The following is a 21,844-nucleotide window of genomic DNA, read 5'->3' as shown; positions in this document are numbered from 1 at the left end:
GATAAATTAATTGGAGAGGTAGGTCAACACCAAAGTTCAGTAATACAAGTTTTACAAGTGCCTACAATGTGTAGTTATTAGCTCACCTGCAGTGTCATCAATGGTGATGGTACATTGTGGGTACTTGCCAATCTTGGCACCATACTTTGGATTGCTCAGCTCCAATAGGAATTGTTTAACCTGCCTGTTTCCAAGTAAAGTGTCCATCTCTGATCGATCAAGTAGAGGAACCATGACTTGTGACAGCGTTTCATCTCCTTGGAATGTGACTTCACCTTCTGAGAAAGCATAATCCTAAAATAATAAAGGGGAAAATATTACAATACAAATCAGAGAGATCAAACCCAACGTCTAGTTAATCCTCATAAGAAGGCTAATCATCCAGTAATCCCAAAGATTTATACTTACCTTGCCGTCACGAGCTGTCAGGTCCTGAGTGCGATAGGTCACCTGAGACTTGCCATTCTGTAAAATTTCACGTGAAAGCGGGACACGAGCAAATTGGTCCTGGCGGCTGTAGGTGTATGCTGGCTTCACAAAGGTCACAACACTCTTAGCTATGACAGAAGATGAAGATATTAATGAATTCCAGGTTTATATAATGGTGTTCAAAGGTGAACTAATAGTTTAAATAAAGATTACATACAGGCCCATGAACTGAGTAATTTTTGTTGCCCTAAAAATTAAAATATTGTGTAGGTAGTTTGCATTTACTGGGACAATTTTATAAAACTAAATGTGTCACAATTCTGACTCCATTTGCTAAAAAAATAAAAATCTAGTGTATCTGCTTTGTGCCAGATATATTATACTTTTAGAAAATTTTCAAAGCCTTTCTTGGCATGATAGCAACAAACTTTTAGTGCAGAAAAGCCAAGAAAGACATGGCATAAAGGCTGACTAAAGTATCTAAATACGGTCCAAATGTAATCTGCCCCACTTTCTCTTAGCCCACCTTGTTCTTTAATGATTGTGATGTTGACATTTTTCCGTCCCAAGCGGGCAATTCCTGAGGGAACCTCTACAGCTTCCACAAGTAGCTGCTTCTCATCATCATCTTCTGGTCGGATGAAGAGAGGAACTCGCACATCCACCATTTCCACCCCTGGCTGGAATTCCACCAGACCGTGAGCATCTACAACAGACACATAGGGGCGCCAAAGATCAGAAAATGTGAAGGCATGACGGTTCAGTTTTATCTAGAGGACATTAGTTATTACCTCTATCAGATATGACCGTGTAATATCCTGGGGTGACCTTCAAGTCCTGGAATGCCTCTTGTGATACTTGCTTCTCTGTGACTTTTACAATTTCAGGTTCTGCTTCTCTTGGAGCCATTAATACAGTGTCTGCAATTGTATGGTCCTGTCTGTAAGATGTGATATAGAGATGTCAGATTTGTATTTGTAGGCATAATAATGGAATGGCCTTATATTAAAGGGGGTCTCCAGGATCCTAAACTGATTACCTATCCTCTTGATTTACCATTAAAATATAATCAGTGGGTGTTTTGCTAGCCCTTCCTCCCAAGTTCTCCACAATCGTCACCCTACTGAAAAGCAGTACCAGGCACAGTCACAACAGTGAGAATGCCACTGAGACTGAATAAATCAGGAAGAAATTTTCGTTCTATAGATTATGGGTGTCCTGGAAATTGAATGACGATAGGTCATACTTTACATTGGACAGACCACCAGTTAATTTCCCCTAAAACATATGACCTATAATAAGTTTGTATGTCATCAAAATGTTATATGTTAATAGAAAACAGCAGACAAGAGTCAAACAACTGAAATGTCATAGTAAATGAAATTGTATTTGGTAATTATTGCATTTTATTTTAAGACATGCATCTATATTTATGCAGCTTCATAAATGTATGTTTTTGTACCCATCTTTTGGTTTATGATGACATGAATGAAAACATAATAAAATGTAAGTTTTTATTTTGTACCTCTTGCCAGCATTGGACTGCAACCTGGAGGAAGAAACAAATTGAAACGTAAATTTAAAATTGAGCATTTGTGATACAGTTAAGAACACCTCTCAAAATTACAACAATTGTCTTAATGTGGCGGTCTTAATAAAAAAGAGGTCAATATACAACAATATATTAGGATATTAGCACATTTAAAATCCATGGCAGAAAACTCGTGTTTAGATCTTGCAGTATATGGTAATATATTGTGGCAGGTGACAATTCTGTATTAATGTTGAACACAGTATTACCTGAATGTTGTCTGCTTCACCTTGTGAGTGCCTGGAATCACCTTATAAACCTCGTTCAGCTGGAGGGATAAAAATGAGTATTGGATCTCCTGATTATCTGGTGCTCTCCTTAAAATGTGCAATATGATTATCCACTTTTTTAGGGGTCTTAATCAGTGGGTAAATATGGTAAGATCTTAATGTCTGAGATGTCATTATTACCAATACAAAATACAAAAAAGCAGCAAGGAGTTACGGAGTAATAATAAAGGGACACCCTCCAAAAATAAATAAATAGGTTATCCCTTATGATACCTTGTCGATCGCTCTTGGTCTACTGGGACCTTCAGTGATCCCAAAATGAGGTCTCCACAGCCCCATCCTGAATGGAGTGGAGATGTGCATGCTTGGCCACCTCTTTTTTCACTGTCTTAAAGGGCTGAAAGAGAAAGTAGAGTAAAGCTCTTGTATTTCTCCAGCAGTCCCATTAACAATGAACAAGAGCGGAGATTGAATGCACCACTGCTTCATTCAAGACAGGGCTGGCGAATTCTGATCACAAATCCAGAACCCCAATCTGGGCATTGCTGAAAGTCCCAATGGTCGGACCACAAGTGATCACCAAGTTATCCTCCTTCCTAAGAATAGGGAATAGTTTATTATTTTGGTAATAACAATGCCAACTTACTGTATCTTCTACTTCTCTGCGCAGTTGATCACATTCCCTTGTCTGTGGCTTGGACAGGTTTTCAGTGAAGAGACGAGCCAACCGTAGTGAGACACCATATGGGACTACAAAATTAGATAAAATCATTTTCAAATAATCATGTATCAATACAGCCTATATGCAGTACATGGGTACACTTTCTTTAGCCTATTAGTATTCAGTTTCTTTTTTGTACCTAGCTCTTTAGGATTTAAATCCCCTGGTGCGGGAGCAGGACGGTGGACATTGTTTGTGATCTTCCATCTTACAGTGTCTCCACCTTTGAGGTTACCGCTTCGTACTAGAGGAGTGTTCAAGTAGTCAGATGACATCAGACTTTGCCGCAGCATGTAGTGGTCTTCCTTAAAACCCACAGTGCGACCTATGAAAAAAAAACGTAAAACGTATTTGGTCTACTCTCATTCAGTATGACAAGAATTATTAATCACCATCATTTTTGGTAGTGAATCAAAACTGGGTTAATAATTCACCACCAAAAATCATGCGTGAAACCTAACGAATGTAAACCTATGTTACTTGTACTATGCAGACACCTGTGTTAAATGAACCATACCTTAATATATTTTACATAGACTTATGCTACATTTACTGTATGAACATTGTATACTTTATTTCCCTTCCAGTATATGTATTCCCATATTTACTTAAGAATATGACTCTGTGGACCAAAATATGGAAAAATTGTAGCTCTCAAAATGTGGTAATGCAAAAAATATTTTTTGGAATAAAAAGCGTCTTTCAGTGTGTGACAGCTGCCAATCATAAAAATCCACTAGAAAACCCCTTATAAATAGAAATCAAACCCCCTTCATCAACTCCTTAGTTAGGGAAAAATTAAAAAATTAAATAAATGTATTTATTTCCATTTTCCCACTAGGGTTAGGGCTAGGGTTAGGGTTTAGGTACCGTCACATTAAGCGACGCTGCAGCGATATAGACAACGATGCCGATCGCTGCTGCGTCGCTGTTTAGTCGTTGTGTGGCCGCTGGAGAGCTGTCACACAGACAGCTCTCTAGCGACCAACGATGCCGAGGTCCCCAGGTAACCAGGGTAAATATCGGGTTACTAAGCGCAGGGCCGCGCTTAGTAACCCGATGTTTACCCTGGTTACCATTGTAAATGTAAAAAAAAACAAACACTACATACTTACATTCCGGTGTCTGTCGCGTCCCTCGCCGTCAGCTTCCCGCACTGACTGTGAGGGCCGGCCGTAAACCAGAACACAGTGGTGACGTCACCGCTGTGCTTTACGGCCGGCGCTCACAGTCAGTTACAAGTGAAGACATCGCTGGATCGGCGTCACACACACCGATTCAGCGATGTCAGCGGGTGATCCAGCGACAAAATAAGGTGCAGCCTTCTAGCTCTGACCAGCGATGTCACAGCAGGATCCTGATCGCTGCTGCGTGTCAAACACAACGATATCGCTATCAAGGACGCTGCAACGTCACGGATCGCTATCGTTATCGTTGTTAAGTTGTTAAGTGTGAAGGTACCTTTAGGGTTAGGTCTAGGGTTAGGGTTAGGGCTAGGGTTAGGTTTAGAGTTAGGGCTAGGGTTAGGGTTAGGATCCCTTTATCACCTTGATGGTGGCTTAAGGTTAGGGTTAGGGTTTGGATCCCTTTATCACCTTGATGGTGGGGGGTGGCTTATCAGTGTCTAGACTTGTTTTTCTCTATTGAAACGCATGTGTTCAAAAACGCAACCAAACGAATGTGCGGCAAAAAAACGCCTCTAGAAATTACTACATGTTGCATTTCCGCGCCAAGACGCAAGCATCGAAAAGACGCATGCGTCGTCAAACGCATACAAAAAAAACTGCATGCATTTTTAATGTTAAATATAGAAAAACACGACGCATGCGTTTGTATGCGTTACAAACGCAGCGGCAAAAAACACAAATGTGAAACCAGCCTAAGAGCAATATAAATTTAGAACATACAATTGAGCATTTAAGAAGAATCTAAAAAAAATGTCCATAATGGAAATACTCTGCATCCTGTACTTTTTCATACGGAAAATAAACTACAAGTTCAGTTTCTTTAATTGATGGCCATTACCTCGACCACAGCAGGGCAATAAAGCCAGGCATGCCTGTAAAAAAAAAAAGAGTCAAAGTTCATTGCCCAAATACAGTAACAACCCACCGTGCTTTTTAACATATATTTTCTATATACTCTGAGTGCTGCATATGGTACAGTATGCAGAAGAGGACTATCAATCAATGTGTTTTCCAAGATGACAGGTTCCCTTTACATCTTTACTTGGTCCATGGCGTATTCTTACCTTACAGCAGGCACAATATTTCCAGCATAGAAGCAATAAGAGGCCAAGGAGCAACATGAGGAAGATGAGTAGGGGAATGAGCCATAAAAAGGCACCTGGAGGGCACTCTGAGGAGAGAGAAAGGAATCGGTGCTCAGAACATGAAATAAATATGGTGACACCTGGAGCAAGGATAACAAATAAATCATGGTGTTAAAGCATGCCTGTCATTTCATGTAACTTTTCAGTATAAACTTATGTGTGTACATGAGAAATGACATTATATGTGACCAATTTTGCCTATCTGCAGGCTCCATCTCTAGTTTTCAATTGTCTCTGAGCTAGCATGTAGAGACTGGCTGCCATTGTCTCTGAGCTAGTATGTGGAGACTAGCTGCCATCGTCTCTGAGCTAGTATGTGGAAACTAGCTGCCATTGTCTCTGAGCTAGTATGCGGAGACTAGCTGCCATCGTCTCTGAGCTAGTATGTGGAGACTAGCTGCCATCGTCTCTGAGCTAGTATGTGGAGACTAGCTGCCATTGTCTCTGCGCTAGCATGTGTTGTACATGTTTTGCACAGACTCATAGACTTATATTGACCCTTGTCATCTATGCTGCCGGTAAAAATGGACAGGCCTCCTTGTGGTTTACATGGACACACGATCCATGTAAAATCACGGACATGTGCACAGCAGCATAAGTTATAATGGGTACATGTGGCATCTGTAAAAGAAACGGATACCACACGTACTGCAAACATGGACGAAGGGGGCCTTACACTGTTCTGAAGAGGTGGGGGAAGGGGAAAAGAAGTGACTCATAAATCGAGAAAGAAGCACATTTCTCTGATAATATATATTACAAAGTTTCTTATATTCACTTGTACTATTGATTTATGCAAAGTTTGTTGAAACAACAACAATGACCATTTATGTAGATTCCTAAATTATATTCACGTGGAACCAGAAGGGGAGTGTAGGCAGATTATTATTTATTGTTATAGTGCTATTTATTCCATGGCGCTTTACATGTGAAAAGGGGTGTGCATAACAAAAACAAGTACAATAATCATGAACAATACAAGTCACTGACTGATACAGGAGAAGAGAGGACACACAGTCAGATGAGGCAACAACAACTTGTCTAGGCGGACCAATAGTGTTGACATCTTAGTACTGGAAATTTGTGAATAAAAAAGGTGCAGGCTCCAAAATGGAAACTTGATTTGCGTCTAGAAATTAGTTGAGATGTCAGTGGTTACAGATCACCCATCAGATAGTGCTGACATTGATTAGAGACAGGACATAACTTACATGGGTCAGAAAATTTCTAAAGCACGATCTCATCAAAGGGTTGTCTTTTTTAATTGCTGCAGACACAGCCTGAATAACAGCTAATCAAGATATACTTGTCTTTTGCTACTACGTCGTTCCCACTGCTTAGCTGAGATTTGTATTTGCAGGTAAGCGCAGTTTTCCTTTTTATAACACCTGAAGATGTGAATTGACAATAAGACATGGATGCATCTACTATAGAATTGTCTAAGGGTCACTTCCGTCTTTCAGTCTGTCCTTCTGTCTTTCTGTCTGTCACGGATATTCATTTGTCGCGGCCTCTGTCTGTCATGGAATCCAAGTCACTGATTGGTCGTGGCAAAACGCCCACGACCATTGCCACGACCAATCAGCGACGGCCACAGTCCGGCGGCAATATGGCCGCTCTTTCCTCCCCGCAGTCAGTGCCCGCTCCATACTCCCCTCCAGTCATCCAGTCAGCCCTCACACAGGGTTAATGCCAACGTTACCAGAGTACGGTGTAACGCACTCCAGTTACGCAGCTTTTAACCCTTGTGATCAACTTTTTACTATTGATGCTGCGTATGCAGCATCAATAGTAAAACGATCTAATGTTAAAAATAATAATAATAATAATAAAAAAAAAGGTTATTCTCACCCTCCGACGTGCGTGCAGTCCTCGGCAGTGCAAGCGGCAGGTTCCGGTTCCAAAGATGCTATGCAAGAAGGACCTTCCATGACGTCACGAACATGTGACCGCGACGTCATCACAGGTCCTGCGCTCATACCAACACTGGGACCGGAAGCTGCCGCGTGCACCGCACACAGGCGCCTGGACTTCAAGGGGCCTTCGGAGGGTGAGTATATGTTTATTTTTTATTTTTTAACCTGTTACATACGTGGCTGTGCAATATACTACGTAGCTGGGCAATTGTTATGATCTGGTGGTTTAGGAACAACATGAGACAAGCTCTGAAGGAGGTGGTATCTGTACTGACCGCAAACCCTGAACCTAGCAGCGCAACTAAAAATAGCCGTGGGGGGTACCTGACGCTCCCTAGACCCCTCGGCACAGCCTAAGATCTAACTTCCCCTAAAGATGGAAACAGGAAACCTATCTTGCCTCAGAGAAAATCCCCAAAGGAAAGATAGCCCCCCACAAATATTGACGGTGAGAGGAGGGGAAAATAACATACGCAGAAATGAAATCAGATTTTAGCATAGGAGGCCAGTCTAACTTGATAGATAGGACAGGAAAGGATACTGTGCGGTCAGTATAAAAACTACAAAACAATCCACACAGAGTTTACAAAATCTCCACATCTGACTAAAGGTGTGGAGGGTAAATCTGCTTCCCAGAGCTTCCAGCTAACAGAAAAAATCCATACTGACAAGCTGGACAAATATAGAATGCACAGAACAATAAGTCCACAACATGTGGACTGAAATGAGCAAAGCCAGAACTTATCTTTGCAGAACTGGTCAGGAAACCAGGAGAATCCAAGCAGAGATGTGAATCCAGCCAGGAAACATTGACAAGTGGCACAGGCTGAAGAAAGAGCCAGACTTAAATAGCGGACGATAAGTGGAGGCAGCTGATGACAGCTAACTCCAAGGAGCAGCCATACCACTAGAAACCACAAGAGGGAGCCCAAGAGCGGAATTCACAACAGGCAATATACTACGTGACTGGGCAGTATACTACGTGTCTGTGCTGTGTACTACGTGGCTCTGTGCTGTATACTACGTCGCTGTGCAATATACTACGTGGCTGGGCAATATACTACGTCACTGGACAAAATACTGCATCACTGGGCAATATACTACGTGACTGGGCAATATACTACGTGGCTGAGTAATATACTACGTGACTGGGCAATATACTATGTGGCTGGGCAATATACTACGTGGCTGGGCAATATACTACGTGACTGGGCAATATACTACATGGCTGGGCAATATACTACGTGACTGGGCATTATACTATGTGACTGGGCAATATACTACGTGACTGGGCAATATACTACGTGACTGGGCAATATACTACGTGACTGGGCAATATACTACGTGGTCAATATACTACGTGGCTGGGCAATATACTACGTGGCCTGTGCAATATACTACGTGGACATGCATATTCTAGAATACCCGATGCGTTAGAATCGGGCCACCATCTAGTATTGCTATATGCAACTCACCTTTTTTTTTCTGTACCATAACAGTGTAGTTTGATAACACAGAGCTTAATCCTTCCACAGTGTAATGATAGGTGCAGTCATCCTCTTCATCTCGGAATGAGCATTTCTCGGTTCTATCATCAGCTAGTATGAAGATTGAGAAATGCCAGTCAGTTATCATGTTCATAGTTTACTTATCATAGAAGACCTACTTCTAAAGTGCCAGTCACAGACAGTAGACAGAATGGAAACAGGCTTGGACTGGTCCTCAGTAGAACAGGTGAATTTCCTGGTGGGCCACTCTGAAGGAGTGAGACCCCTATCCACCTACACGAACAGTAGTTGCACAATATATTTGACTTACTATGAATAGATAAAGACAACATTTCATCAGTCTCTTAACAGCTACCCAGTTTATTATTATATACAAGAAAGGACAATTTGTGAATGAGGATAATGTAATATTTGCAGGCAGCTGAACATTGGGTAAATGTTTCGGTTGGTACCTTGGCACCACAGTCCGACACTGGATGGAAATACGTCACTTTGGCAATCTACCTTTTGTGAGTTCATCCACCATCTTTATCTTGATTTCACAGTTTTCACATTTTTCTCCCTTTTTCTCTCCAGTACTCCATGCCTGGCATTGCACACATGTTCTAACATCTTCGCAGGCTCCCAACAGACGCTATGTAGATAGATAAAGAAAAGGACATTTATCACAAAGTTCAAACTCAAAACTAAGTTCTCCATGTATCCCTTCATTTTTATAGTTTCACCTATTGTGCCCAACATTTGCAAAATACGTTATGTGTTTTTGGACCCATTTGGTGTTTGTGTCATTAATATAGTTCTGATCCATAAACGGGCAGAGCTGGCAGGACTTGTGAAATTCAACAGATTTGTCACTTTTGGTTCAAAGTTTTAGTGTAATGTCAGCCTGCTAATGTAATATTTAGCATGCCAGCGTAAGATGACTTACGGAATGGAAATGTACCTAAAATGCTTAATAATGCCACATGTACTATTTTGTTAAATTTGAAACAAATTGCATCTAATTCTTCCCAGTGTTGTGTAGTATTGTTCATTACAATCTATCTTTCCGTCATCATCTGAGAATATAATGTAAAATTCATGCATAATCATTACACTGGCAGCATACATACCAGGGAGGTGCTAAATTCACAGAGAACATCTGTAAACTGGGGATCGGTGTCACACTGGCAACGTCCGCAAACACAACTCCCTCGGCCATTGCACAAGCCCTGTAGAAAAAGAAATTGCTTTAGCATCGCCAGCAGATATCATGCAGACATGTTCTTTAACGATATTGCCTTGTAATAAAGCAAGAATAAATGTTTTGCAGTTTACTACATCTAAGCATAGCACTTACCCCGTATCTGTCCAGGCAGGTTTGATTGCTGGTTGGGCACTCACATGCAACCCCTTCCCATCCACTTATACAAGCGCAGGCTCCCATGTAACAGCTGCCTCTGTCTGCAAGTGTAAGACATTATTTGTCATTTAAAGAGGTAGGCTCATGTTCTTTGTTCAGGAGCCCCGCTCCTCTGCCTCCTGCTTGCTGGGCAGTAGTATAATCCTGATGCTTGACATGGTCACACTGCTGGTCCGAACGGTAACTTTCCCTCTGCAGCATTTGGGGAAATTACGTTTATGATATAAAAACCCTGTGGCTTCGTGTTCCAAGTGGCTACCCAAAAAAGTGAACCCTACAATAAATATATATAAATATATATAGATATACCATATGTATATGTATGAGAACGATCAGATGCAGAAAATTTACATAAATATGCTGATTAAAACAGTGAAATAACTGTGGGCTGAAAACTGGTTATTTTTTTCTCTACCAATTGTAATTTTTGTTAGTATATGTTAACTATCGGGTTTTTTAAGGCAACATCTGCAGTAGTAAACAGGTAACATAGCAATCACCAACAAAATGACAGCCAAGAATTTATGTAATGTTCCATAATCCATATAATTAGCTACAAGGTAGAAAATGATGACGGCCTCGTACCATTGCACATGAAGCCACCTGTGCGTGGGCACTGGAAATTGTTGAACTGGCAGAATTCTCCTTGATATTGGTGGATTGGGGACTCGCCAGAACACTGGCAAACTCCACAGAGACACTCTCCTCTTCCTGAGCAGATTTCTGTGCTATTAGGAGCAACACATGACTGGCTGTCTATAGCTTGTAAAGATGAACAGTTACAGAATTCTCCTCTCCTGTAAAAAAAAAAAGTAGACATGGCAAACATCTCATGGGCAATCATTGTTCCAAAAACTAAATTATAAGATATGTCATACTTTCAAGATGGCCAAAAAATATCCAACATGCATTTGTGCAATAACTTGGCTCCCACCAGATGTGGACATAGCTTCAGCTACATAGCGGCTACTACCTAGGCCTTACCAGGGTTCTTTACATTCACAGCGTCCGCAAGAAAAATGGCCATTTCTGTTGCACTTTGGGGAATCAATTTCTTTTTGCTATCAATGAAGGATAGTAAAAAAGGGAAGAACATTAATGAAGCTTAGGATCTACTACAATGTACCATAGATTATATACAAACGCGCTTCATGCATTATTAGCGCCATCTTAAAAAATGGAAAAAGTATAATGACACAACAGTAAGTAGCATGCTCGGTGAGGGTGATATAACAGGAGACCTCTTTGTGAGGTCTACTTTCAAGTCTTGAGTGTTAGGTCCATAGCACTTACCAGTTCACAAGGGCACTCATCACACATGACCGACGCATCAATTTGCAGACCATTTGTGAAGGTGGACGGTTTAAGCAAGACATTGCCTGAACGATCTTGAAGGGGCAGCGCACAAACTTTCTGATTACCAACTTGCTCTAGAGCCTTTACTTTTACTTTAAATGTCCCCTAAATAAAGAAAAAAGTGAATTCAACCTTTTTGCCATTTTCCTCTATAGAGTTAGACATATCAGAATATTACCCGCTCTTGTGACACTCACCACTTCACCACGGGTCACCTGAAAAGATCCTGCCTCTGTCAATTTGGCCGAATCGGACGAAACTGAAATATTCATGGAGCGAGGTGTGTTATCATCTCTGATATCCATCCTCGAGCGGATTTGCTACAAATAAAGTGTAACGAGTTAGTGTCATAATTTTAACTTCAATCCATAAAACTGTATCACATGCATCATCAAGTTTCCTTTGTCTAATATTATATTTTGGTTAATGATCAGAAACCGCTCATTGTGATGTATAGTAATTGAACCACATAACAAATATTTTTTTGTCTCCAGAGTTAATTGAAGGGAACTTTTCGCTTTAAGCATGCATTTCTATCTGTGGGCAGAATGTTATAAAACAGAAGAAGCTGAGTAGATTGATATATCATGTTGTAAGAAAATATTTTGAAAGATTTGTAATTTTATTCATTTTAACTCCTGCTCTGTTGTGAATTCTGTGGCAGAGCTCCCTCCTGTGGTCACAAGTGGTACTTCGGCTGATTCTCTCTATGAGCTTCCGTTGGTGGAGGAAAGTGGTACTGCGGCTTCTGAGTTTCCTTCCTCAGGTGATGTGGTGAAGTCGTTAGGTGCTGCTCTATTTAACTCCACCTAGTGCTTTGATCCTGGCCTCCAGTCAATGTTCTAGTATTGAACTTGCTTCCTCCTGGATCGTTCCTGTGGCCTGCTGCTCTGCATAGCTAAGTTGCTCTTGTGTTATTTTTGTTTGCTGTTTTTTCTGTCCAGCTTGTTTATTTGTTTTTCTTGCTTGCTGGAAGCTCTGGGACGCAGAGGGTGTACCTCCGTGCCGTTAGTCGGTACGGAGGGTCTTTTTGCCCCCTTTGCGTGGTTGTTTGTAGGGTTTTGTGTTGACCGCAAAGTTACCTTTCCTATCCTCGCTCTGTTCAGAAAGTCGGGCCTCACTTTGCTAAATCTATTTCATCTCTACGTTTGTCTTTTCATCTTAACTCACATTCATTATATGTGGGGGGCTGCCTTTTCCTTTGGGGTATTTCTCTGAGGCAAGGTAGGCTTATTTTCTATCTTCAGGCTAGCTAGTTTCTCAGGCTGTGCCGAGTTGCATAGGGAGCGTTAGGCGCAATCCACGGCTGCCTCTAGTGTGGTTGGAGAGGATTAGGGATTGCAGTCTGCAGAGTTCCCATGTCTCAGAGCTCGTTCTATGTTTTTGGGTTTTTGTCAGGTCACTGTGTGTGCTCTGACTTCTATGTCCATTGTGGTACTGAATTACCAGATCATAACAGTACTGGAGGCCTAAAGTACTAATGATTCCCAATAGAGGGAAAAAAGAAGTTCTGAGACCATTTTTTTTTCTCTGCACTGTGTTTTGCCTTTTTTTCCCCTAGACATTTGGGTGGTTCAGGACACAGGTGTAGCGATGGACATTAAAGGTCTGTCTTCATGTGTGGATCAGCTCACGGCAAGAGTACAAAATATTCAAGACTTTGTGGTTCAGAATTCTATGTTAGAACCAAGAATTCCTATTCCTGATTTGTTTTTTTGGAGATAGAACTACATTTCTGAGTTTCAAAAATAATTGTAAACTATTTCTGGCTTTGAAACCTCGCTCCTCTGGTGACCCAGTTCAACAAGTCAGGATCATTATTTCTTTTTTACGTGGCGACCCTCAGGACTGGGCATTTTCTCTTGCGCCAGGAGATCCTGCATTATGTAATATTGATGCGTTTTTCCTGGCGCTCGGATTGCTGTACGATGAACCTAATTCAGTGGATCAGGCAGAGAAAAATTTACTGACTCTGTGTCAGGGTCAGGATGAGATAGAGGTATATTGTCAGAAATTTAGAAAGTGGTCCGTGCTCACTCAATGGAATGAAGGTGCGCTCGCAGCTATTTTCAGAAAGGGTCTCTCTGAAGCCCTTAAGGATGTCATGGTGGGATTTCCTATGCCTGCTGGTCTGAATGAGTCTATGTCTTTGGCCATTCAGATCAGTCGACGCTTGCGTGAGCGTAAATCTGTGCACCATTTGGCGGTATTATCTGAGCATAAAACTGAGCCTATGCAGTGTGATAGGACTTTGACCAGAGTTGAACGGAAAGAACACAGACGTCAGAATGGGCTGTGTTTCTACTGTGGTGATTCCACTCATGCTATCTCTGATTGTCCTAAGCGCACTAAGCGGTTCGCTAGCTCTGCCACCATTGGTACGGTACAGTCAAAATTTATTTTGTCCGTTACCTTGATCTGTTCTTTGTCATCTTATTCTGTCATGGCATTTGTGGATTCAGGCGCTGCCCTGAATTTGATGGACTTGGAGTATGCTAGGCATTGTGGGTTTTTCTTGGAGCCCTTGCAGTGTCATATTCCATTGAGAGGAATTGATGCTATGCCTTTGGCCAAGAATAAGCCTCAGTATTGGACCCAGCTGACCATGTGCATGGCTCCTGCACATCAGGAGGTTATTCGCTTTCTGGTGTTGCATAATCTGCATGATGTGATCGTGTTGGGGTTGCCATGGCTACAAGTCCATAATCCAGTATTAGATTGGAAATCCATGTCTGTGTCCAGCTGGGGTTGTCAGGGGGTACAAGATGATGTCCCATTTCTGTCTATTTCGTCATCCACCCCTTCTGAGGTCCCAGAATTCTTGTCTGATTACCGGGATGTATTTGATGAGCCCAAGTCCGATACCCTACCTCCGCATAGGGATTGTGATTGTGCTATCGATTTGATTCCTGGTAGTAAATGCCCAAAGGGTCGAATGTTTAATTTATCTGTGCCTGAGCATGCCGCTATGCGGAGTTACGTGAAGGAGTCCTTGGAGAAGGGGCATATTCGCCCGTCATCGTCGCCATTGGGAGCGGGGTTCTTTTTTGTGGCCAAGAAGGATGGTTCGCTGAGACCTTGTATAGATTACCACCTTCTAAATAAGATCACGGTTAAATTTCAGTAACCCTTGCCGCTGTTATCTGATTTGTTTGCTCGGATTAAGGGGGCTAGTTGGTTCACCAAGATAGATCTTCGTGGTGCATATAATCTTGTGCGTATTAAGCGAGGCGATGAATGGAAAACTGCATTTAATACGCCCGAGGGCCATTTTGAGTACCTAGTAATGCTATTCGGACTTGCCAATGCTCCATCAGTGTTTCAGTCCTTTATGCATGACATCTTCCGAGAGTACCTGGATAAATTCCTGATTGTATACTTGGATGATATTTTGGTCTTCTCGGATGATTGGGAGTCTCATGTGAAGCAGGTCAGAACGGTGTTTCAGGTCCTGCGTGCTAATTCTTTGTTTGTGAAGGGATCAAAGTGTCTCTTTGGTGTTCAGAAGGTTTCATTTTTGGGGTTCATTTTTTCCCCTTCTACTATCGAGATGGACCCTGTTAAGGTCCAGGCCATCCATGATTGGACTCAGCCGACATCTCTGAAAAGTCTGCAAAAGTTCCTGGGCTTTGCTAATTTTTATCGTCGCTTCATCTGCAATTTTTCTAGTATTGCTAAACCATTGACCGATTTGACCAAGAAGGGTGCTGATGTGGTCAATTGGTCTTCTGCTGCTGTGGAAGCTTTTCAGGAGTTGAAGCGTCGTTTTTCTTCTGCCCCTGTGTTGTGTCAGCCAGATGTTTCGCTTCCGTTCCAGGTCGAGGTTGATGCTTCTGAGATTGGAGCGGGGGCTGTTTTGTCGCAGAGAAGTTCTGATCGCTCGGTGATGAAACCATGCGCCTTCTTTTCCAGGAAGTTTTCGCCTGCTGAGCGAAATTATGATGTTGGTAATCGAGAGTTGCTGGCCATGAAGTGGGCATTCGAGGAGTGGCGTCATTGGCTTGAGGGAGCTAAGCATCGCGTGGTGGTCTTGACTGATCATAAGAACTTGACTTATCTCGAGTCTGCCAAGCGGTTGAATCCTAGACAGGCTCGTTGGTCGCTGTTTTTCGCCCGTTTTGACATTGTGATTTCGTACCTTCCGGGCTCTAAAAATGTGAAGGCGGATGCCCTGTCTAGGAGTTTTGTGCCCGACTCTCCGGGTTTGTCTGAGCCGGCGGGTATTCTCAAAGAGGGAGTAATTGTGTCTGCCATCTCCCCTGATTTGCGGCGGGTGCTGCAAAAATTTCAGGCTAATAAACCTGATCGTTGCCCAGCGGAGAAACTGTTTGTCCCTGATAGGTGGACGAATAAAGTTATCTCTGAGGTTCATTGTTCGGTGTTGGCTGGTCATCCTGAAATCTTTGGTACCAGAGAGTTAGTGGCTAGATCCTTTTGGTGGCCATCTCTGTCGCGGGATGTGCGTTCTTTTGTGCAGTCCTGTGGGATTTGTGCTCGGGCAAAGCCCTGCTGTTCTCGTGCCAGTGGGTTGCTTTTGCCCTTGCCGGTCCCGAAGAGGCCTTGGACACATATCTCTATGGATTTTATTTCAGATCTTCCTGTGTCTCAAAAAATGTCGGTCATTTGGGTAGTTTGTGATCGCTTCTCTAAGATGGTCCATTTGGTACCCTTGTCTAAATTACCTTCCTCCTCTGATTTGGTGCCATTGTTCTTCCAGCATGTGGTTCGTTTACATGGCATTCCAGAGAATATTGTTTCTGACAGAGGTTCCCAGTTTGTTTCGAGGTTTTGGCGAGCCTTTTGTGCAAGGATGGGCATTGACTTGTCTTTTTCCTCGGCTTTCCATCCTCAGACTAATGGCCAGACCGAACGAACCAATCAGACCTTGGAAACATATCTGAGATGCTTTGTTTCTGCTGATCAGGATGACTGGGTGTCCTTTTTGCCTTTGGCTGAGTTCGCCCTTAATAATCGGGCCAGCTCGGCTACCTTGGTTTCGCCGTTTTTCTGGAACTCTGGGTTCCATCCTCGTTTCTCTTCAGGGCAGGTTGAGTCTTCGGACTGTCCTGGTGTGGATACTGTGGTGGACAGGTTGCAGCAGATTTGGACTCATGTAGTGGACAATTTGACCTTGTCCCAGGAGAAGGCTCAACGTTTTGCTAATCGCAGACGCTGTGTGGGTCCCCGACTTCGTGTTGGGGATTTGGTTTGGTTGTCTTCTCGTCATATTCCTATGAAGGTTTCCTCTCCTAAGTTTAAACCTCGTTTCATTGGTCTGTATAGGATTTCTGAGGTTCTTAATCCTGTGTCTTTTCGTTTGACCCTTCCAGATTCTTTTTCCATCCATAACGTATTCCATAGGTCATTGTTGCGGAGATACGTGGCACTTATGGTTCCATCTGTTGATCCTCCTGCCCCGGTTTTGGTGGAGGGGGAGTTGGAGTATATTGTGGAGAAGATTTTGGATTCTCGTGTTTCAAGACGGAAACTCCAGTATCTGGTTAAGTGGAAGGGTTATGCTCAGGAAAATAATTCCTGGGTCTTTGCCTCTGATGTCCATGCTCACGATCTTGTTCGTGCCTTTCATATGGCTCATCCTGGTCGTCCTGGGGGCTCTGGTGAGGTTTCGGTGACCCCTCCTCAAGGGGGGGTACTGTTGTGAATTCTGTGGCAGAGCTCCCTCCTGTGGTCACAAGTGGTACTTCGGCTGATTCTCTCTATGAGCTTCAGTTGGTGGAGGAAAGTGGTACTGCGGCTTCTGAGTTTCCTTCCTCAGGTGATGTGGTGAAGTCGTTAGGTGCTGCTCTATTTAACTCCACCTAGTGCTTTGATCCTGGCCTCCAGTCAATGTTCTAGTATTGAACTTGCTTCCTCCTGGATCGTTCCTGTGGCCTGCTGCTCTGCATAGCTAAGTTGCTCTTGTGTTATTTTTGTTTGCTGTTTTTTCTGTCCAGCTTGTTTATTTGTTTTTCTTGCTTGCTGGAAGCTCTGGGACGCAGAGGGTGTACCTCCGTGCCGTTAGTCGGTACGGAGGGTGTTTTTGCCCCCTTTGCGTGGTTGTTTGTAGGGTTTTGTGTTGACCGCAAAGTTACCTTTCCTATCCTCGCTCTGTTCAGAAAGTCGGGCCTCACTTTGCTAAATCTATTTCATCTCTAAGTTTGTCTTTTCAGGTAGGCTTATTTTCTATCTTCAGGCTAGCTAGTTTCTCAGGCTGTGCCGAGTTGCATAGGGAGCGTTAGGCGCAATCCACGGCTGCCTCTAGTGTGGTTGGAGAGGATTAGGGATTGCGGTCAGCAGAGTTCCCACGTCTCAGAGCTCGTTCTATGTTTTTGGGTTTTTGTCAGGTCACTGTGTGTGCTCTGACTTCTATGTCCATTGTGGTACTGAATTACCAGATCATAACACTGCTCATTCTGAATTTAGGAGTCAAGTGGGCGGTCCTAATCACTGCAATCACTGTGTGTGTAAGGAAAATTGTCAATCACTACTAAGAATTCACATTGGCCCAGAATGAGAAGGAATTGATTTAAATCATTTCACAATATACTGAATCTTTTCTCACTAAATTGTCCAATAATTTTCTCTGCTCCTCCTACTTTACATCCTGCTGCCCATGGACTGCATGTTCAAAGCAAAGGGTTACCTTTTATAAATTATATTACATCATATTGAAAAAAAAAAAGTTTAATCCAGAGGAACCAGACCGAACGGGTTGCAATGCTGCATCGAAGCACATTGGTTCTGCCATACATGTGGCTTGTACTGCAGCTAAGCCCAATGCAAGGTCCAAAGTGTCTTCTGTCCCTTTGTTTTGCTTACTGTTAGGTATCCTGGAGGTTGGACCCTTACTGATTACACTGAGAGAGAAAACACCTATAAAGGCCATCAATGATCAGGCAAAATTGTGCCATCTTTCATACATGGTAGTTTTGATTTTTTTCTTAAGTTTTTCATGATGGATGTGGTTTCTGTATATAAACAGAAAGCTAAAATATGTCACAAAGGCAAAACTATAAATCAAGGAATAAAATAAGCATTTTAGCCTATAGCCAAATTACTGTTTCTGATAGCAAAAAAACAGAGATCCTTTTCTAATACCTCCTGAGAAAGCGAGATCTAAACATATGAAATGCACGTTGTTCTTCTAGTAACTTTGCAGATTGAATTACAACATCAGTAGGCACACTTTTCCCATACACCTATGAATTGGAACATTCATGTTTGTATATACAGTCATGGCTGAAAGTTTTGGCACCTTTGAAATTGTTCCAGAAAATGAGTACGGTAATTCACTTTAAATGTGATTATAGAAATAATGTCTCTCAAACTACTAAGGAGTAACCTCTTACTGTTATCATGTATTTTGGAGTATCATATTAAAAAAAAATACATTGTCCACCATTACATGTGCAATATACTCGAAAAATTCTAGTACCTTAAAAGCCTCCTCCAGAAGCTGCACAATGTTAGAGGAGTCCTCCTTCAGTTCTCCAATTTCAGACACCTTAAAGTATTTGCTTAGTTTCTGTAAAGACAGATTGTTAATCACATTGGAGCATGATACTCAACCAGACATCTTGCACATATTCTGCTATGGAATGTAGAACAAACACACTGAGTCTATAAACCCTTTAACTGTGCATAATAATAATGCTTTTCGTACATGTGTATATGACTTGATATCATGTTATGGGCATAGTTACATGACACAGATTTGTTGAAGACATTTCTGCAACTGTTCAATTAGTCTAAATGGGCTTGAAGAATTCTACATGTCACCAAGACAACCCCATTCAGATACATACAACAGTTGAAGACATTTCTGCAACAAATGTTTCCTATGGAAATGTCCATTAGTAACTAAAAATTATTTAAAAAAGTGGGGAAAAAAATTGATTAAAAAAACTAAATTTAAAGAAGATTTCCACAGTATATTTAAACTTGCTTGCAGCATACAACAGTAATGAAAAAACAAATGTGTGTTAATAAATAATCACTGCTGTCCCAATGGCACATCTCTGGTCCTCCCTGTTGGGTCTTGCATACCTCATGTAAGGGGGCCCCCGACCATGTGCTGTGCTGGTTACGCTATATTGATGATGTTCTGTTTTTTTGGCATGGAACGGAACAGCAGCTCGGGGATTTTATGGCGGTGCCCAATTCAAATTCACTTAATATTAAATTGACTTATAAATATGACCCTCATTTAATCAATTTTCTGGATATATGTTTGAGGGTGGGTTCGGATTCATCTGTTGAGACGGATGTATTCCGTAAAACAACAGCGGTGAACTCTTTGGTTCATGCGAGTTCTGGGCACAGCCAAGCCACGATTAGGGCCGTCCCGGTCGGACAGTTCCTCCGGATGAGGCGGATTTGCTCGACCAATCAGATGTTTGAACAATAGGCAGATGATTTAAGGGAGCGTTTTGAACAGAGAAGATATAGTATATACTGTATATAGTGTGTGTTCGGTACGGGTATAATAGGGCCAGGAGTGTTTCACGAAACCAACTTCTATATCACAAGAAAAGGAAGGATAAGATTGATGAATCAATTTGATTCATATCAGAGTACAATCATGAATGGGATAATATCAGAGCCATCTTGAACAAACATTGGTGTATTTTGAGTACAGAATCCTCCCCGGGCCCATTTTTGTCCAACCGCCCCTTGATGACCCCACATAGGGCTAAAAACTTAAAAGACCTTCTAGTTAGAGGTCAATATACGGCACCATCTACCAGCCTTTTCGGTTCAACATGACCCGTTAAGGGATGTTATACTTGTGGCCACTGTCTTGCCTGCGCCAATATCCTTGATGGAGAGCTCAGGAGATCAACTGAACTGATTAACCCTAGTAATGCCAGAGGAAAGAAAACCTGCACTGTTTAGTATGATGGTGAAGCATTTCAAAACAGTGCAGGAGTTCGGGTAGCCAGACGCTGCAATCTTCTGGCCCCTCTTCCTGTGACAGATACTGTAACTGGGAGACAATGAAGATAAAACCAAATCCTTGTATAAGAGAAACTTCATATTTTTCTGAGATCATAGCTCTCTAAGATAGATTCTCTGTTGTACCTTGACAAAATGTATGTCTTCCCTTGGACTCTAATTCTAGCAACCATCAAAAATCAGCCATTTCCGTGTGCTACTTGGGATGCAAAGAGACTGTCTGAAAACTTTTGGGCAAGAAGTTAGAATTGTGAAAGCAAACATCTTTAAGATGCTTTTGCCATTTAAGAACACATCTGCAAAATGTTTTGATTTGTAGCATAGCCTTTTAGACCCAAAAGCAAGAGCCTCCACCATTTACATGCATCACTCACATCATAGTAGCTATAGGAGTGGTTGGTGACAGCAAAAATTGGAATGATGTTATTTTTAGCCATAAGTCGCACAAGAGTGGGAACAGATGGGTAATCCTGAAAGGTGTCATATGTGTAATATCCAGCTTCGTCTAGATGGCAACGCTCATCATTTCTGGGCAGGATCCCATCAAGGACATTCACTCCATCAGCCTCATAGTGAAATGCTGATTCAGTGGAGAACACCAGGATGTGGGTGCTTCCTTGCCTCCACCCAATTTGGTTCTATGTAAAACAAAGAAACACTAGATTAATAAAACATCAGATATCACATCTGCCCATAGCATCACGGGGCATAAGATTGATAAATTAGAAAATCTGCCATATGGAGAGCTGTGGCATACACGAATGTTATAACTGTTCTTATGTCAGTTTTCCCATCAATACACCTCTGACCATTTGTGGGCACGCTCGCTAAATAGAGAGGGTGGAGTGGGCACCCGACACTGCCTACTTGTACATGGTAAGGAACAGAGTGGGGTATGTGCAGATTAACACACTGACTATAGAGTATATGACCACTACTACAAAGCTTCATCTTTTTCACGCTATGATATGATGAGCCCCCAAAATTACACTTTTCGTTATACTAAAGCTAGAAGTGCACACATTAATTACTGTTACAAATGAAAAACTCCTCACCGTGCACACAGCGCTCTGGAGAATAGCATCAAACCCACCCTCAGGTGCATCCAAATTTCCAGAGATTCTCTCTTTCTTGAGCTCATCTCTAAATTTATCAATGTCGTTTGTGAGGCGGATGACATTCTTAAAAGAGAAAGGTGGTGTACTATCAGGCCATGGCTGCTTCAGTCTAAAAATAAAGCAGAGCAGATATATATATTCTTGTCATTTGTTCACAAGACGTATACCTCCTATTTTAATAAATTAATTGATGTGTTCATTATGTAATTTATTAAACCCACTATTGCTATTAATGGAATGCTCCTCATTTGTCTGATAGCCACCTCTCCTGATTCACCTGTACACG

General features: G+C 42.1%; 1 protein-coding gene across 3 annotated transcripts in view; it reads right to left on the bottom strand.

Moving 5' to 3' along the window:
- Positions 1 to 21,844, bottom strand: part of ITGB4 (integrin subunit beta 4) — a 121,178-nt gene that overhangs the window by 21,390 nt on the left and 77,944 nt on the right. For all 3 annotated transcript variants that reach the window (XM_069752039.1, XM_069752038.1, XM_069752040.1), the window contains exons 7-27: positions 21,496 to 21,667; positions 20,815 to 21,078; positions 18,921 to 19,010; positions 11,683 to 11,805; positions 11,423 to 11,590; positions 11,114 to 11,190; positions 10,715 to 10,926; positions 10,067 to 10,170; positions 9,840 to 9,938; positions 9,232 to 9,361; positions 8,695 to 8,817; positions 5,223 to 5,329; positions 4,997 to 5,030; positions 3,111 to 3,296; positions 2,897 to 3,000; positions 2,230 to 2,288; positions 1,955 to 1,978; positions 1,221 to 1,369; positions 956 to 1,135; positions 409 to 557; positions 87 to 294 (exon numbers count right to left, since the gene is read on the bottom strand). In XM_069752039.1, coding sequence (XP_069608140.1) covers positions 87 to 294; positions 409 to 557; positions 956 to 1,135; positions 1,221 to 1,369; positions 1,955 to 1,978; positions 2,230 to 2,288; positions 2,897 to 3,000; positions 3,111 to 3,296; positions 4,997 to 5,030; positions 5,223 to 5,329; positions 8,695 to 8,817; positions 9,232 to 9,361; positions 9,840 to 9,938; positions 10,067 to 10,170; positions 10,715 to 10,926; positions 11,114 to 11,190; positions 11,423 to 11,590; positions 11,683 to 11,805; positions 18,921 to 19,010; positions 20,815 to 21,078; positions 21,496 to 21,667 — 2,762 coding nt within the window. The remainder of the gene's footprint in view (positions 1 to 86; positions 295 to 408; positions 558 to 955; positions 1,136 to 1,220; positions 1,370 to 1,954; positions 1,979 to 2,229; positions 2,289 to 2,896; positions 3,001 to 3,110; positions 3,297 to 4,996; positions 5,031 to 5,222; positions 5,330 to 8,694; positions 8,818 to 9,231; positions 9,362 to 9,839; positions 9,939 to 10,066; positions 10,171 to 10,714; positions 10,927 to 11,113; positions 11,191 to 11,422; positions 11,591 to 11,682; positions 11,806 to 18,920; positions 19,011 to 20,814; positions 21,079 to 21,495; positions 21,668 to 21,844) is intronic.

Source organism: Ranitomeya imitator, chromosome 2 (genome assembly GCF_032444005.1).
Source record: "Ranitomeya imitator isolate aRanImi1 chromosome 2, aRanImi1.pri, whole genome shotgun sequence".
Lineage (NCBI taxonomy): Eukaryota > Metazoa > Chordata > Amphibia > Anura > Dendrobatidae > Ranitomeya > Ranitomeya imitator.
This window is presented reverse-complemented; position numbering and strand designations above follow the sequence as displayed.